This window comes from Canis lupus, chromosome 19 (assembly GCF_011100685.1).
Source record: "Canis lupus familiaris isolate Mischka breed German Shepherd chromosome 19, alternate assembly UU_Cfam_GSD_1.0, whole genome shotgun sequence".
NCBI lineage: Eukaryota > Metazoa > Chordata > Mammalia > Carnivora > Canidae > Canis > Canis lupus.
Window position 1 is genome coordinate 44,307,173 of NC_049240.1, and position 18,915 is coordinate 44,326,087.

The 18,915-nt window shown below is 33.1% G+C and overlaps 1 protein-coding gene across 1 annotated transcript in view; it reads right to left on the bottom strand.

Annotated features, from left to right (window-relative positions):
* Nucleotides 1–18,915, bottom strand: part of LRP1B (LDL receptor related protein 1B) — a 1,959,891-nt gene that overhangs the window by 198,139 nt on the left and 1,742,837 nt on the right. Inside the window, exon 60 of the mRNA XM_038565111.1 lies at nt 13,335–13,534. Coding sequence (XP_038421039.1) covers nt 13,335–13,534 — 200 coding nt within the window. The remainder of the gene's footprint in view (nt 1–13,334; nt 13,535–18,915) is intronic.

Consider the following 18,915-nt stretch of genomic DNA (forward strand, 5'->3'; position numbering starts at 1 on the left):
CTTTTCCAAATTCATATGCTGAAGCCCTACTCCCCAAGATGACTGCTTTTGGAGATAGGTAAAAGTGGGGTCCTAATTCAATATGAGCAGTGTCCTTATAAGAAGAGAGAAACAGAAACACTAGGGGAGTACACATACAGGGGAAAGGTCTTGTGATGACATAGCAAGAAGAAGCCCATCTACCGGCCAAGGAGAGAGGCCTCAGGAGAATCCAAGTGTACCACCACCTTGGTCTGGACTTCTGGCTTCCAGAAAATAAACTGTTGTTTAAGCCACCCAGCTTGTAGTACATTGAATGATAGCCTTAGCAAAGCAATACAAGTATATAAAGCAATAAGACTAATTTCATAAGTTCCATGTGAAAGTGCATGGGGCAGAAGGGTGTGAAAGGACAAACAGACTCCATGCTGAGCACAGTGCCTGACTTAGGGCTCCATCCCAGAACCCAAAGATCATGACCTGAGCTGAAACCAAGAGTCAGATGCTTAACCAACTGAGTCACCCAGGCACCCTGAAAGTCAGTTCATTTAATTACTTGATTGAAATTACTTCATATTTTCAGACATGGGGCAATTTAAGTATTGCGCACATTTGCTATCTCTAAGCTTGTAGTGACTACCCACCAGAAAATCTCTGTCATCAGATAATTGGTATACATTTATGGAGATCAAAAAGGTGAACTCTTATTTCAGAAGAAACATGGCACACAGCTGAATGTACAGAAAATGTAGAAAAGGACAAGATGACGAAATTAGTCCATTTGCCCAAAGTGACCATCTGTTTGATTTAATCCCTTGCTTGAAATTGGCTTAAAGGACAGGACTGTCACTCTTAGCCTTAAAGGCCCACTCCGGGGCTGCTCATTTGGCAAACATATTTATTTCCTAAATAGCATCAAATGCAACCTCCAGAGTATTTGTTCTAGAGAAAATAAAGTTAAAACACCCACTTACGTTAACAAGGGGAAATCCAGTCCTACATATCTAACACGTTGGGTAGTAAATCCAACATTCTATTCTCTAAGAGATGGTGATTATACAAAAAATAATGTCAGTGAAAATCAAGCAAACAAAAGTAAGCAAAAAAACAAAAAAAAACACACACACAAACAAACAAGATGTTTTTATGTTGCCTTTCTAGGAGCTCAGCTTACAACTTGGCAGTACGCCTTATTTTCTTCTTGAGGACTTAAACCGCTCCAATAAGTTGACTATTTGCTTAAGCTTCTATGAAAAAAAAATGCCATATATTAACTGCTAAATGATAAATATAAATAAATGAATATCATGTTTCCTTTTCCATAAACAGATGAAGAATTCAGCCCACACTGAGACTAAATGAGATGTTCTAAGCCAAATCATCATATATTCTGATATAAGAAACTTTCCTGATTCAGAATGAGAAAAATAAAATTGCTTATCTTTGGTTGTCTGTGTTTTTACTTATTTTTACTTTGTAAATATGTATGTATATATGTGTACATGCATTCATATATTACATATATGTACATTTGTAATATATCTATTATACACAAGATTTGTGTGTGTTCATATATAATTCATAAGTTTATAACAATAAATAAGTCCATATAAATATAAACATGGAATGTGATGGCATGAGGGAAACATTTAACAAATTCACTGAGATGTGACTGTTTATGGAAATAGTTGTCAATATTTTCTCAAAATAACAATGGCTGTCCTTTTTAAGAGAAAAATAATATTACCGATTATCATATGTAAGACTGCACTTGCTTAATTAAAAGAGAAATGTGTAAAATAAAATTAAGGAACTTTTCATTTATAGGTATTCAATAGTCATATAAAATAAGACTGAAAAACAAAACCAAAACCAAAAACAAACAAAAAAAGACTGAAAAAAACAGACCTATTCTGTGAGCTGCAGTTTAACAGGTATTTATTATGTATTTAAAGCCTATTTTAAAGCTGCTTTCTGCAGTTAAGTCTATTCTGGATAACAGCTTTATTTATTATACTGTTGCCAGCATTTCACTCAAGTATTAGGCTCTTAATTTTTATCTTATAGACTATATCTATTAGAATAAAGAAGTTGGTATTTTGCAAAAAATACATCAAAGAAATATTCTTTGTGGAGGTTTTCCTTTTTAGTCATACTGGATGCTATCCTATCAATGTTCCTAGTAATAATGACAAATAGAATAGGTAGCAATGTGGAATGCTTTTGCCTTAACCACTGCCTCACAATGAGAGTTATTCTATTACAATACTCTTGATTATTCTTTTTTTTTTTTTTTTTTGGATAGCATTCATCATGCTAAACAAGTGTATTCCTGGATAATATCATTCTAATTTTGTAGAATTTTTAGTTTAGATACTTAACAAAATGCACCAATTACATTGCAGTATCCATCTTTTGTAGAGTTAAAATGTCATAATTGATGCTATGGGAAGGATATAATATTGGGATAATGGCAGATTCAGCATGACTTTGCCTAATGGGTTAAAGTAGAAATTTCACTAGAGATGTTCTCTCTCTCTCTTTCTCTCTTTTTTCTTATATTTCCTCCAAGATTTACTTTAAGAATTATATGTTATTTTAAAACATTACTTTATATACAGAAATCCCTGTATTATATTATTATAAATATTATTATATTATTTATATTATATTATGCATCTATATTTATATTATTACAAATATTATATTATTATAAAATTTACTATTTAAAAATTACTATAAAAACTTTAGCAATATTTTCTAAAGTTCATAGAATACAACCACCAAATTCAATGATTATTATTATGAATAAATCAATACAAAGAGTAAGTTGAACATTACTTTTTTTTTCTTTTTTTTTTTAGTATAAATAATTTATATATTGTTTGGAGGAAAATACCCAAATAGTTGTCACTGTATGACTGACTAAGTTTGGAAATTTAATCTCCTAAAAATTTAAAGTACACAGCATATCAAATAAGACATTAAATTTTGTCATCTTTTTCTTTTTTAATGTATTTGAAGACTCCCATTGCTTATTCTTGGTGCCGTTATACCAAGTAAAGGCTCAAACTCCCTTACACTTGATATACTGCAAATTTTTTCCAACCTTTTCATTGTTTTCAATCTCTTCTAATCTCTTTTGTGTCAGTCAGGTTTCCTGAAGTGAACAAAGAACACATTTTTAAATTATAACTGAAAAAAATTTAATAAATGAATTATTTACAATGGTGTGGGCATGGCCAATGGACTGATGATGATGGATTGTATTTTCCCAGGTCTGTTATCACAACCTGGTAAAAGCTATAGCCTAGGGAAAAGAACCATGCAACAAGAACAGTGATCATTCAGTGGAAGAGCTCAGCCACCTGCCAAACCACTGTGGTCGGGCCTGAGGGATGGGAAATAAACAAATATTCCAACATCTTCCTCCATTCACCAATCTGGCAATCCCATGGATTCAATTCAACTTGAAGCGAAGATGACAGAGCCTGGGTGATGCAGTTCACAGAAGTCCACATTCTAACATGTAGGACATTGGCAAAGTGGTAAAGGTAGGATAACCTAGAACTTTGCCCAGTCAATATTTCCAATATTTTTTTAATCTCACATATCTCTCCCCTAATCAAATATCATCAATGACACGCATTCATAGGCAGTTTAGTGCAAACTTTCAAGCTTGATGAAAACACCCGTCTGTCTTCAGAAGAGAGGATCAGGATGTTCATTAATCCTCTATTTCGAGAGACTCTGATACTAACAATTTTCCCTGACATCCTTCTAGAAAATAATATATAACAAGCTCTGTAGAGAAGCTAGGGCATAAATTAAGGAGCAGGGCATGAAAACCCAAAAAGGGAAGAAATGAAACAAAGAAAAACAATTAGAATTGAAAAAATGAGGTGAGGTTAAAGTAAGGATGCAGAAAGAATATGGTCTGGTAAACTCACGATAAAATTAGATGATGGAAGAAAATGGTTTAACATACCAAAGAAAGTGGGAGATCCAAGACAGGGTCAGTTAGTGGGTGGATCATGGTTTTTAGTTTATGAAAAGTGAGAATAGTAAGTGAGAAAAGGGCCCCAGTATACTAATTTCCAGACAATGACTGCTGAGCCATTGGCTGTAGGTACAAAGATCCCATCAAAAAGAATGTCCTTGATGTAACCTTTGGGCCAAGGACGTTTGTTCTATGTCAGTAATTATGCATTCCCTTCAGTGTTATTGATTGCAGAGTCCTTTTTTGTAAGTATTCCTTCAGAACCATCTATAATAAGATACGAAATATTGCATTTAATATTTGCCTCTATGAACATTTTTCTTGCCTACTCTTTAATGCAAAGTTGCTTAATGGTAATAGTATTATAAACAAAATGGATCCAAAGTCCATTGTTCAAAATGAATAAGGCATTGAGAATTGGCAAGAACACAAAGGATATCCAACTTTTCCAAATATTATGATAGAATTTCAAAATTTATTTTTTTCTAATAAAAACATAATCTTTCAAGATATACACCCATCAGTTGAAATCTTAAAGTGGATAAAAAAATTAAATTTCTTCTATTCAGCATATGTCATAGTGTATAGCAGACCTGAGCTGCTACTACTTGGGGGTCTGCTTATATGACACTGTCTTTTAAATACTGACAAATGTCCAAACAAGAGTTACACTTCCCTCCTTAATGTATTAGTGTATACTGGGACACTCAAATGTATAACTTCTTGAAACAAATATAATGTATGATGGCAAATATAGAAATTAATGCTGTATTTAGAGTTCTTTAAAGCCATTAGTAAGAGGCTAAAAGCATCCTTTGTTCATCTTTTTCTAGTATTTTGCCTCTTATTTTCTACCTTGTCACTTCAAATAATATGTATTCTCTATATAGATTAAGAATATGTGGTTTAGGGACCCCTGGGTGGCTCAGTGGTTTGGCACCTGCCTTTGGCCCAGGACATGATCCTGGAGTCCCGGGATCGAGTCCCACATCGGGCTCCCTGCATGGAGCCTTCTTCTCCCTCTGCCTGTGTCACTGCCTCTCTCTCTCTCTCTCTCTGTGTCTCTCATGAATAAATAAACAAAATTTAAAAAAAAATATGTGGTTTTAATATAATTCAACCACTTTCTGTGTCCCACCTAAATATTTTTAAAGTTATTCATAATAGAGGTCAAATATGACCATTTCAATATTTCACATCTGAAAAAGTATTCCTATTAATAAATGTGAGAGTTTATAAAGCAGATGATGCAAATTGTAGTACATTTATTTTGAAAACTAGACTATGCTTATAAATATCATCTCTTGACCAGGACATTGCTCTCTAGCCTCTAAACAAATCAACATTGCTTTGTATACTTGGTAAACATGTAGTCCTGTTGCTTTGAAAGGTTCTGAGATTTTCTGCTGGTGACACAAACCTTCATAGGCATTTGGCAATGTGTTTTTGGAGCCGATTTTCAACTATCAATACTAAATTTAGGAGGTATGATACTCCACACACATATACATTAGGAATATGTTTGTTTAAGACTCCTAATGAAAGCTGAAGCCTTAAAAAAAGAGTACTTTGCCTTTGGGACAGATATCATTTGCGCCATTTATGTGAATTTAGTATCTATCTGGTCTTCTCACATTCCTAAAATTATAAAAAAATGTTCTAGAATAAAAACAGAAAAGAGTGTAACATATTTCAAGCATTTTAAAATGTGTTCTAGGTAGTCCTAGGAACAAGTAGGGATAGGTGAGGGAATTGTCCTAGTTCCAACCTCAGCTTCTGTCCCAGTTCCAACATCAGCTAAATTCTTTTAAGAAATGTTAGAAAAACACTGATTAGATAGAAGCTTCTCTGGGTATAAACATGGAACCACACTGTGGCAAAGCAACTTGCTTAAATTAGAGCGTAATCTGGACCAAAGCCAGATCTACTGATCCCTAATACCCCACTGCCTCCTATTTAAGATGGATCAGATTGTTGAATGCAGCTGAAAACTCATGCTAGGGTAATACTCAAAATTTTCCACTTAAAAAATATATGGAACATATGTGGCATTTGCAAAATAATAATCTATTTAAACATATACACAATTTAATGTAACATGTCCTATTCAAGGAACAAAACTGAAAGATATGATTGACACTGAAATTCTAAGACTTTTTAGAAATGGCAGTTAATTTCAATTTATTTTACTGTTTCAGGAACATTTCTATAGTAACTGAATTGTATTCTGCTCCCTTCCATTAACTTTTATTGTATTGTAAACAGCAGCACATCAACACCGTTGGCATAAAATAGCCTATGAAGTCTACTGTTTGTAATGGACTGTAAATGATAGGGATTTTTTTTGAAAGTACTAAAATGAAATATCCTACCAAGAAAGAAACACTCTAGAATATTGTAAAATCAGAGGGTGGTGTTTATTGGATTCCCTCCCTTTTTTGGTGAGTTTCAATGTATATTTAAATATTCTAAAGATCCAAATGCAAGAGCTACTGAGTTTCAAAATATGTGAGCACAACATGCTCCCTTTATCTTTTTTCAGTGTGTTTCCCTTTCAAAACAAAACCCTTTGTATATATTTTTATGCTATTTCACCAGTAGCATGCTGAGACCTGGATTCCTTTTCCAACATTAATTAGATGATCACTGCATGGGTTATGATTTGGATTTTTTAAATCCAAACAGAGAACCTCCCCCTCACAACACAAACTTGATTCCCAAAGCAATAAACAAATGCTCGGACAGACTACGGTATTGACATTTCAGTGTGAGGACCTTCAGGTCTAGGAGTATAGAAACAAATGAAGAGCCACAGTCAACATAATTGCATGAAATTTTAAACAATTTGTCCACAAACTAAAAGACAGTTCAGCAATAAACTGTAGTTTGGAATCATACCCAATGATTATTCTTCAGAGAAATTAGCAGTTATGAGTATATATTTTTCCAGCATTCTGGATAAAATATGTACATGACCAACTGATAACACAAGGTTAAATCATTCAAGGATACAAAGAAGAGTATTATGAAAAAAATTACTAGAACAAATAGGTTTTATTCATTTATTTTTAGAACAAATATATTGTAAAACTCAAGGTCAAACATTTCTTTTTCTTAGCTCACCCTATTGTTCATACTGATCACAAACTATTTTCAGCCTTTTTGTCAAGAAAATAGCTACCTCTCTAAGATATCTCAACCTCAATGGCACATCTAACAGAATATGAAGAAAATAAAATCTGAAGTAATGTAGTTTAATACAAGCAGTAACAATGAAATTTTGTTCTAAAGACTAAAATTTTCAGGAATTTAATCATTAAATGGAAAACAAAGCGTCTGAGTTAGAGTACATATGCAAAATTATCACTGAAATTCTTTCTCAGGAAATATTGTATAGACTATTTTATAAATACTATATTGTATAAACTATTTTATAAATACTCCATTCTAAGAAGATTGCACTTTTTAGAATGCATGAAATTGATGACAAAAGATCTTTACTTTGGTCAAATTTCAGAGGTTCTGTGGCATGGATTTCCAAATAAGATCTGGAGGTTTTCCTATAGGCTGGAGATAGAGCTAGTTTGGAAATAACAGACCCTAACATTGAACTATCCCACTAAAGCAGGGTGTACGTTTTTAAGCAACATTACTTCCCCTTTACAATCCCAAATAGACTGTTCAAAAGAAAACAACAGGCCCCAAAATGGATCACTTTGGTTAAGGCCCCAAGTCAGTAAGCCAAACTTAATGCTGAATCTAACTACAGTTTCAATCCCCCTGAAATGTCACTTTTAACCAATCAGCATAGGAATTTCCTGGTCAGCACTAGGAAATCAACGGATAGATCCCTTCCGTCCCTCTTAAGAGGGCAACCTTGCCTAAAACAATGGATTCTGTGCTAATAATTTCCTTTTATCCACTCCCCCTCTACCTTTAAAAGTCTTTCCTTCTGTAGCTCTTTAGAGCTCACCTCACTTGCTAGACAGGAAGCTGCCTGATTGGTGAATCAACTAATAAAATGAGATTTTTGAAATTTACCTTTTTAAAAATTTTAGCAATACCAGAGAACGTGAATTTAATAAGATACATGCTTTCTTTTACAGTAATTGTGTTCTGGTGACTCAATTTTTTATTTCCTTGTTTCTCACATATTTTGCAATTTAACTACATCCAGTATTTAAATCAATCTGAAGAAATTCAGGTATGGATATACCTTTATTTGTATAAGTATTTATTTGTGCTGTTAATTGTTGCCTTTATAAGAGACAACAGGCAGGTTCGTTCAGTCAATTATCTGCTCAGAAATGCAGCTGTGTGGAAAATGGAAGGAAAGCAGGCTTTGCAACCGGTTAGGCCTGAGTTCAAATTCTGATTCTCCTGATTACTAATTGTTTGACTTTTCACAATTTTTTTAATCTCTATAGTCCTATTTGCTTGCTGCAAAATGGCTCTCATGGTGCTTTACCCAGTGTTTGTTGATGGAATGACTAAAACAGCAAGTGTTGCATCAAGCACAGTTCCTTGGACACAGTAAACTTCAGAGAGAAGTATGACTTTGTAAGAGGACAGTTCCAGTTCTTGGAACCCCAGCAGCAGACTAAGAAAAATTCCACTGAGTGCCAAAAATAATACACACACACACACACACACACACACACACACACAGACAGACAAATCTAATATCACGTAATGACCAAGAATATAGGTTTTCTCCCCTTTTGCTGATTTAATCAGTTTGCAACTGTTCAACTTTAAAAGATGTTAATAACTTTTGCAATAATATTCAGAGAGAACTGAGGATTGGACTGTAATTTGAACTTTTCACAAAGACTAAGTAGGAAGCATTTGTGCATCACAGACCTCTAGTCTCTCTCAGGCTTAAATTGAAGACCAACCTGAGGTTAAAACTTCATGATCTGGCAAACATTTTGTAAAGGTTATGTGATCCACTGAACGAGAGGCTTAGAATTTTAGTTCTGGAATTCTCCTTTGACGCCATTTCCCCCTCTGCCCCAACATCCTTATTTCCATAGATGAGGCAACTGAAATCTAGGGAAATTACCTACACCTTTTGGGGTGAAAAAGCTAGTCAGCAGTACCTCCTACCCCACATTGCAGTCATTTGCAATCTTTCTTCTAGATAAATTATCAAGAGTTCTGAAATGCTATTTAGGGAAAGATACAATGGAGATTATTGAATCATAGCCTTAGAATTCCTCTTATGTTGACCCTTTTGTTAAAATTAATGTGCCTCTCATCAAAACAGAGCTTTTCAAAAAGAGTCTCTAAGTTATGCTTAGTTTGGTACTTTTAAAATGTACAAATATACATGAAACTAATAAGTCATCAAAATGATGTTATTTTTCCCTAGCTAAGTGGATGGTGATATAAAACGTTGCAACTGGACCACCACTATTTCTGCTAGTTTAAGCTTACAGATGCCCCTCTCCTATTTTCTTTTCTTTTCTGTTTTTCTTACCAAATAACTTCTGAGTGTGATACTTTATCCCTATTCCCACAGCTATAATCACTTTCAGTATTTTCTCCTAAAATATTTTAACAGCCTCTAAATTGGTTACCCTTCTAGGGTCTTTCATTTTCCATGCTGCTGTAAAGTCTAATGATAGCACTCTATCAACTAAACACCATCAATGGCTCCCTATGACCTAAAGGATAAATTCCAAATTACTTAGCACACAAGACCTGTCACAATCTGGCCCATATTTGCCCTTATTTATCTAGTGACATTTTCTCTCTCTCATACAACTTCCAGTCAGAGCCAAGTTGTGTAAACCCCATGCTATTTCAAGACTCTATTACATCTTTGCACACGCTGTTCCCTCTGTGTGAAGAATCCTTTATACATTTCTCCATATGGAGAACTTGTACTAAATCTCTCAGATTTATCAGATTCCCTTACTTCAGCAATGGCTTTTCTACTCCTCCCTGTATTTCAGAATATTTTTTATATTCCTCTAATCCCAATCTAATTTATGTTTTTACTTACATATCAGTTGTTTTCCCCATTACCTACAAGTCCTTTAAAAACACAAACATATTCATCTTTGTAACTTGAGGGCCTAGCATAATGCATGAGAGAGACATCAGTGTTTGTTGAATGAATACATGAATGAATGTATGGGCAGATCTAAAGGGAAGAAATCAGAGAAACTTAAAAAAATGAACTAATGGAAATTTGATTTAAAATAAACTGTTTGACTCAGTCATCCAGTAGCATGTATAATATTCTACAGCCTCGTTATATTAAACCATATTATTATATATTAGTTCTAGTAAAAACCAGAAGAATGATATAAACAGGCATTAGGAAGAGGTTCACATGGCTAAGATTGCATCTAGATGCTCCTAAGCTGGCAAAATGACTGTTTTTGTTTGTTTGTTTGTTTGTTTATTTAATTTTGCAATGTGGTATTTAAACCAGTAGGAAAGTGGGTTGGGGTAGGGGAGGTAGCAGAGAAAGATGGATGGAACTTCTTAAGCAAACTGTAAGTCACATGTACCCTGGAGGTAATCTGATCTATTGTTTAGGGCACAGAATTCTGAATTTTAGAAGTTCTTAGGTTGGATAAGTAATAGAAAATTAATGCTTCATTATGAAATTATTGCATGGTTAAATTGCAATATGCTTGTAGAAAAAAAATCTGTCAGGGTTTGTTTTTCTCTGCTATTATAATTTGTTTTTCAAAAAGAGCCATAATTTTGAAATTTCTCATATGCCTTTCACGCTCTCAAATTATTTGGTCATGAATGGCCTACCCCACTTTTTTGATAAATTTTGCTTCTACTCTTAACAAGCAGAATAAATGAGAACAATAACACGAGTCTGGTTAACAGAAAAAGAAGAGATCAGTGACCAAATACACACAAAGGTTATTATTAACGTCAAAGTCTCAATTTCCACCTCCACATACATAATTAAGAGACCACAGTGTTCTTTATGTCTTTAGGGGGAAAGTGTTAGGGGTAAAAAACACTACTCCTCTTCACATACATAGGAAATGAATGGCTCTTTTCTCATTGGCTGTGGAGTTGGCATAATTTTGGCCACCTACAATTAGTAGCTCATTAGTGACTTACTAGGTAATTGTTGGCTTACATTCAGATACTGGCAGATGCCTGATAAGACACTTAATGAATTTTTCATTAGTCTTTCTGAGAAAGTCTTCAAGGGAAAAAATACTTCTGATTGCAGCAGCTCTTTCAGTTTCTTTTGCTCCCCCCTTGAGCCTCCAAGTATTTTCAAAATCAAATTTTAAAATGTTAACAACATCATACCTGGGTATCTCTCAGGCAAGCATTTTACTCTCATAAATTTAGTGCTATTTCTCCGTTACGTATGTGGCTCTACCCAAAGTCACCACCAGTACCATGATTGCAAGACACTTCACTTATATGCATTTAATTTTGTCAAAGTTTTCAAAGCATTAGTCACCCACATATCTGACATGATTTCTAACTAACGAATAGGGGAAGGAGACAATAATTTCTAATAGACAACATTTTTAACTGCAATTTGTGTTCAAACTGAAAGTCTTGAGTGAAATTAGACAAATATTTGATGTTGTAAGAAATTTTTAACATTCATTTATCTAACAAAAAATGGCTTAAATTTTATTGTACGGTGGAAATTTTTAGCAGAAAGTAAGGCATTCACAACCACCTAGCACTTTTAGAGATGCTGAAAATAGATGGTTCATAGTTACATGGGGAAAATACTGATTGCCACAATAAAACTTTCAATTATATCATCTAAGAATGTTGCAGAACATTTCATTATTGATTCTTCAGAGAAGATATAACTGCTGAATGCTAAGTGTGGTTTTGATTTGTCAACATTACTTTTGCTGTAATTAAAATCCTAAAGTCATCTTTAAATAATTCTTCACTCAAATTGCATCCTGATGAGTTTCTTTATCTCTATAATTGGATTGCCAACACCTAAATAAGTGACTCATCCAACTGCACTTGTGATATCTCAATGTTCTTGCCCCTAAAAAAGCACCTCTAAAAGCTTTCGCCAGCATTTTTAGTTAGAATTATATATTTGTTTAAATATTACTGAGAGGGACATTGGCAAAATCATTAAATGGTGTGACTTCAGTGACTTTTATCTCTTGTTTATTTACTTATTTATGTATTCAGTGGCTTCATGCTTTTCAAGACTCCACACTGGCACACTTTTACATGGCCTCGCCTGACAATGAGATTATCAATAATCCTCTCCTACCCATCTACCCCCTTGCCCTCTTCCCTGAGGTTTTGTTCTAAGCTTGCTGTCAGAGAAGAAAGCAGCCAGAGAAGTTGAACCAGGCTATTATGTGGGCTTCCTCTGGGATCTCTCTGTGAAAATTGTGCTCTTACTCTTTGAAGATAAAAACACCTAATAACAAAGGTGACATTAGGTCAATAAAGATCAATTAAAATAAAAAAAAAAAAAGCATTTATCTTCATTCTGGGAAAAATCTCATCTTTACACATCTAAAATATTTTGAGTGTACAGGGGAATCATTTGTGGTTTCTGTTGCATCCTGTCATCTCTGGATGCACCCTTTCTCCTTCCGCATGTCCTTCTCCGATGCTCTTTAGAAATCCCTCATCCCATCTCCTCAAAGACTTCCTTCCCCCTCATCCCTAATCCTAGTGTCACTTTCCTCATATCCAATTGCTTCATTCTCTTCCTTTATATTTACAGTTTTATAATCTACTCAGTAATGAAAAATAGAAAAAAATGTATCTGTAGAATTTTACATTTGTTGATATTCAAATGATTTCCTGAACGTTACTGTAATTTGAAAGCTGTTTTCCATGTTAAGTTTTGTGGCCACTGTTGATTAGATAACAATAAAATTAATCATATGTACAGTATAATTGATAACTTTTAAATACGATTACCTTACTGTCTTTAAAGAATTGTACTTAGTATTTTTAAAACACCAAGCCCTACCAGAAGGATAATAACCTTATGTTTATAAGCAAATAACCTGTTTCAATTCAGTTACGATGTATGTGTATATTAACAAAGAAGAACATTGTTCATTTACCTATAAAAAGTATTCAGAAACATACAATTAGAGAAAATATTGTCAAAATGATTTTTATACATGATCACAGCAGTTCTGAATAAATACACCTAATTCTTATTTATCAATATTGTTATAAAGGAGTATAATAGTGCAATCTTGAATTGTAAAATGTATTTAAGAGAAATTATAATGAATACATATAATTGTGTATATATTTTCTTTTTTTTTTTTTGAAGTGTGTACTTATTTTCTAAACAAATAATTTATGTACTGTTAAAGTACTGAGTCATTTGTGCTACTGGACCAACCTTTGTGTCTATGAGATCCATCCATGTTGCTAAATTCAATGTGATTTTCATCAGCCCAGTAGAGTCTATGGTTGACATAATCTATTGTTAATGCCATAGGTCTAGAAATCTTGGTTTCTATGACAACACTCTGATTGGTTCCATCCATTCCAACACGGCCAATGTGAGGGTACTCACAGCAGTCAATCCAATACAAATACCTAGGAAAGAAAATCAATAGCCATTTTGTTTACAGACACTCAGGGAGTAAAACATCATACAATATTTCACTTATTAACTCAGCTATTCCCAAATTAAGTCTTGGTATCTCTTTGAATTGTAAGTTCTAAGAAGTATATTTTGATGCAAGCTTTTCTTATGATTTTCATTAGAGTACCATTGAAATATACATATAACTTTAAATATCTTTCCTTTAGCACATAAGCCTATATATATTATATATCATATGATATTTCTCAAGTGTTAACAAATCACAGATCTGTAAAAATAACAGAGGTAAGCCTTCAAGCTGCATCTGTAATGTTGGAGGAATAATACTATCCAGATGTAGTTTTTTTCTTCTTTTTAGTTCATTATCAATGAAAAGTTCAAAATGATTCATGGGAGAGTACATTATATTTGCCTGAATCTGCATTATTCAATGTGGTAGCCTCGTGATTATCAACATTTAAATAGATTAGAATCATATAAAATTAAATGAACTGGATTGTTCCTCAGTCACACTAGCCACATTCCAGGTACTCAATAACCAATGTCTCCCAGGACGCCTGGTGGCTCAGTGGTTGCGCATTTGCCTTCAGCTCAGGGCATGATCCCAGGGTCCTGAGATCGAGTCCACATCAGTCTCCCTGCATGGAGCCCTCTTCTCCCTCTACCTCTCTTTCTCTGTGTCTCTCATGAATAAACAAATAAATAAAATATTTTTAAAAAAGAAAAACAACATATGTCAGTTGGCTACCATATTCAACAGCCATAGATATAGACCACTTCCATGACCTCAGAAAGTTCTATTAGATAATGCTGATTTCAACTATGTTATTGGAAGTTCTAGAGTAAGGCATTTCAGACAGCAGTTAAAAAATAATAAAGGGAAGAAAATTATATTGAACTAAGACTGAGTTAAATATAAATATTGCACCTCAGTAAAATATAAATAATGTATAAGTGACAAATTACTGAGAAATTTCTATTTAATTAAACCACTAAAATTTTTTTCTCAAGTAGAAAAAGTCACTTTATCTTGTTGAATATGTTTCCTTCTCTACATAACTCAAGATCTGAGTTAGAGGATACTTAATATCCTTTTCACATTCAAACACTAAAACCAAAACTTATTAAGCTAATTATTTTCCCCAGATCCATTGTTTTCTTTTTTGTAAGCATAGAATCATTGGCAATTAATTCTTCAAATTTGGAAGATGTGTAATTAAAATAATATGGTGTGAAGATTATTCTGCATGGTTTATAACTAGTATACTTAGTTTAAAATCAAAATGTTCCTTAAAGAAAAATTTTCCTTATACATTCTGATATTGATAATTGGATCCCCAAAACTGATAACAAAAAGGCAGGAGATTATTTTGAAAGCAAACATATGTCAGCAAAATACAGCTAGAAAAACACACAATCCATTCTTTTCTAGCAAATTTATGGAGGTGCACCTTACTGTCTATACTAGAGATAATGGCAGTATAGATAAAAAGGAAGAAACTGAATCAGAAAGAAGTAAAAATGCAAAGATAGTTTATCTCATTGAAATCAGAACATTCTTCCTTGCCTAACTGACTCTGAATCTTGGGAACACTAACAGCAATTTTTTCCCCTAATAGATTATATATATATATATACACACACACACACACCAGTTTCTCTCACACATGTTAGATATAACCAAATATATTTGGGCTTCCATACAACCATGCTGTTTTTGAGAACTGAATGCAAACAAAGAAAAAATTAAAGCAGCATTTCAGTAACATTCTCCACCATTACAAAGAACATGTTCAAAATGGCTTAATTAGAGGCAGTATTCATATTTCTATTTAGCTATTTACCTTATATGTGCTTGCACTTGAAATTTAAACATCCTAAAGGTAAAATATTAAATAAATAAATAAATAAATAAATAAATAAATAAATAAATAAATAAAAAATAGTTTTCTCCATCAAATGCTATCAATAAAGTATTACAAATTATTAGATGTGAATAATAATGTTTTTGGAGTCATTAAGTATTATGAATTACAAATGGTCTGACCTCCATTATTAACAGTTTACAATTTTTGTCTTTAACTTGGACCTTTTTTTTTCTCTCTCTTTTTGGCTGGTCTTATTACCATCTTGAACCAAGATACCAAGAACAGGACTCCATACTTCATGGAGTTCGACATCTGTTACATCATCAGAAAGTTTGTGAAAGAGTTCCCAGCCCAAAATCCTGTCACTGCCATTTCAGCTCTCTTTAAAAAAAAGCACAACATACTTCTCTCAATCATTCTTCACCATTGAAATGTTTGTCAGTTCAGCTCTAGTTGGAGTATTTACAGTTCTACATTTTCACTTCTGTGCTTTCATGAAATCACTGGAAGAGATCCTTCCTCTTCAATTACATAGACTTTTTCATATAGACTTAATTCACGTTGCCCCTCAATTCTCCACAAATTCTTCCTTGATCACATTTTTCAAGATAGGATTCAAGATTGAACATGTTTGAGAAATACTTTGTTTAACAAAGTAAGCATCATTTCTTTTTATTGTGAGAATTTTTAGGATGCTTTAATACAACATGGTGCTTCTCTCAGAGGGAGGTATGGTATCCCTTTCTTATCACATAGTCTTAAGTGATAGCATTTATTTTCCTAGGGCAGTTCACAGGGAACACACTTTGGGAAACTGTGCTTTAGCTCTTTCTGCTCTACAGAATTACTTTTCTTTACTGCATGTGTATCTGAACAATTCATATATTGTGAACATATATTGTGAACAAACGACTAATGATGTAGATTCTCAGGCCTCATAATCAGAGAACCTACCTTGATTAACTCAGCTGGTGTTAACAACTCTAAGAATCCCTAGAGCCATTCTTAAGTCAATTGAGAACCATATTTTGAAACAATAATTTTCAAAGGCCATGTTATGTACCAGATACTTCTTAGACCTGGGAACACGGAGGTAAACAGATATGATTTTTGCCTTTAAAGATCTCTCCGTGAATACAGTAGAGGTGGATGTAAAACAAATAAAAAAAAAGTATCATGATAAAACTACTTTACTATGGAGGCACAAAAGAGGGAATAATAATTTTACCAAGATGGAAGAAAGCATGAAAGAAATATTGTGCTTACTAATAGTTCTTTGAACATAAATTTTATCTTCATAGCTACATTATAAAGATAAGAAGAATCCTTATCTCCTTCCGATTTTAGAACAAAATATAACTTAATTAAAGATTTTAATGCTGTAACAGGTCTTAAAGATCATGTAGCTGAAGACCCTTATTTTACTGATAAACTGAGACCATATAAGATTATGTGTGTTGTCGTAGCCTATTATGATAGTGATAGAGTTGGAACAGGCTCAGGTCTCTAGATTTATAGATTATCTTTTTCTCTAAGCAGCATTATGTAGAGTCTTAAGGAAACATGTTCTAGAAACAGATTAATCGGGTTCAAATTTCAGGTCCACCTATTACTAGCTGTGTGAATCTGGACAATTTAATTAGCCTTCTTGAGCCTGCATTTATTCACATGTTGAAAAGAATAATAATAGTTCCTCATAAGATCACCATGAGGATTAAATAACAGAATATAGGAGCAAATTTATAAGACTGAGAAACATGGAATAATAGTTTACCAAATATTAGCTTTTAGCTTTTTTTTTATCTGTACTAGATATGTAATATATATTTCATATATGTCTATACACCCTCTCTATATATATATTGGTTTAGTAATATCCACCTGATAGGTGACCTGTTGCATCTGGATACTATCTATAGTACTATATAATTTGTCTGGGTTTTGTGTGTTATTACATGATTTGTCTATTTAAGTACTCATCAACCAAAAGAATATTATGAACATACTCTATCGCATTGAAGAAAACTATAGTTTAATTCTTTTCAGGTGTGAATGAATCTTCATAGACACAGAATTTCTCTCCTCATAGGTAGCTATCTTCTGATGGCTGAATTTCATTTCCTTTTCCATACTTAAGCCCTGTTACCATAACTTTTTTTCAAGTTTTTCAGTAAGTCTATTCCAGATATTCTGGTAACTTTAACATCTGAAATTCAACTTCTTAAAAACTACTTAAGTACAAATTTGCTATAAATAATTGAAGCTGACAAATGAAAACGTCTGTGCAAATGTCAAAAGGAGAGTTCCAAATTTCATCCATATAATATATAATGTTTACCTAAGATCACATCTGAAAAACCTCAGTCCCAAATAATATCTATTCCGTAAGTTGTAACAAGTGTCAACATAGAAAACAATGTTTACTGTAACAATAACAGGCTTCTGTGGTTCCTGAGGATATCTTCAATAGTTTAATATAATATACTATATTTCTTTAAAAAATTAAAATAGAAGTGTGCTCTCAGTTTTTATTGTGCTCTTTTTTTTCTGAATTCAGGGAATATACTCAGAGACATTGCTTTCAACTGCAATTATTTTGATTTTGAGTTGTAAATTAATTTCTGATATTCATTTCCTATTCTTTTTTACTAAATATGGGAATATAGGTTTAAAGTTGGTAGAGGGAGGATTTTTTTTTATGTGATTGTTTATTTTAATAAAATGTTTGTTTCCCCAAAGAAATAAAAAACTGAGCTTTCATTCCTGGTATGCCTTTCATTCCCTCACAAGAAAAGTTCCCTTATGACTTTTCTCCTTGAAACATGCAGGTTATTTACATACTGATGTATTGGTTTGGGCAATGATGCAGGTACAATGTCCCTGTAGCTATAACCCTATTTGCTGTGTACATCCAGTTGCCCATTTATTATTTCCTTCTGCAGAGAATTTAATGATATTTGTGTTTGACGCAGCCAGTGATCAAGCCATGGCCTTTTTTTTTTTTTTTTTTTTAAGCCATGGTCTTTTTGCTAAAAGTGCTCACTTTCTAAGATGGAGAGATAGACATTTACACCAATAATAGTCATATGTACACCTGCAACTAATAAAATGTTTTATGTCAATTATTACTTCAAAATAATTAAAAATAAAATATAAAAAGTCATGTAATGGTATGTGTTCAATATGTGGAGACTTCTTAGGCACAATTGGGGAATGTTTCACAGAGGAAATGATATTTTCTGCTGTGTTTGGAAAAATGGGAAGTTATTCCAACTAGAGGAAAATCAGAAGAGCATCCTAGGAAGAAAGAACAGCATAAGGGAAGATACAGAAATACGAAAAGCATCTTTTCCAAATTTATTTGCATTATCATTATTCAGGTTGGCAGTAAGGGATACATACACTGAGTTAAATATGAGTCCTTCAATATATTTTCATTGAAATATATTTAAAATTCAAAATAGCACCCAGTATTATTCTTTTGTGTTATTATTAGCAAACTA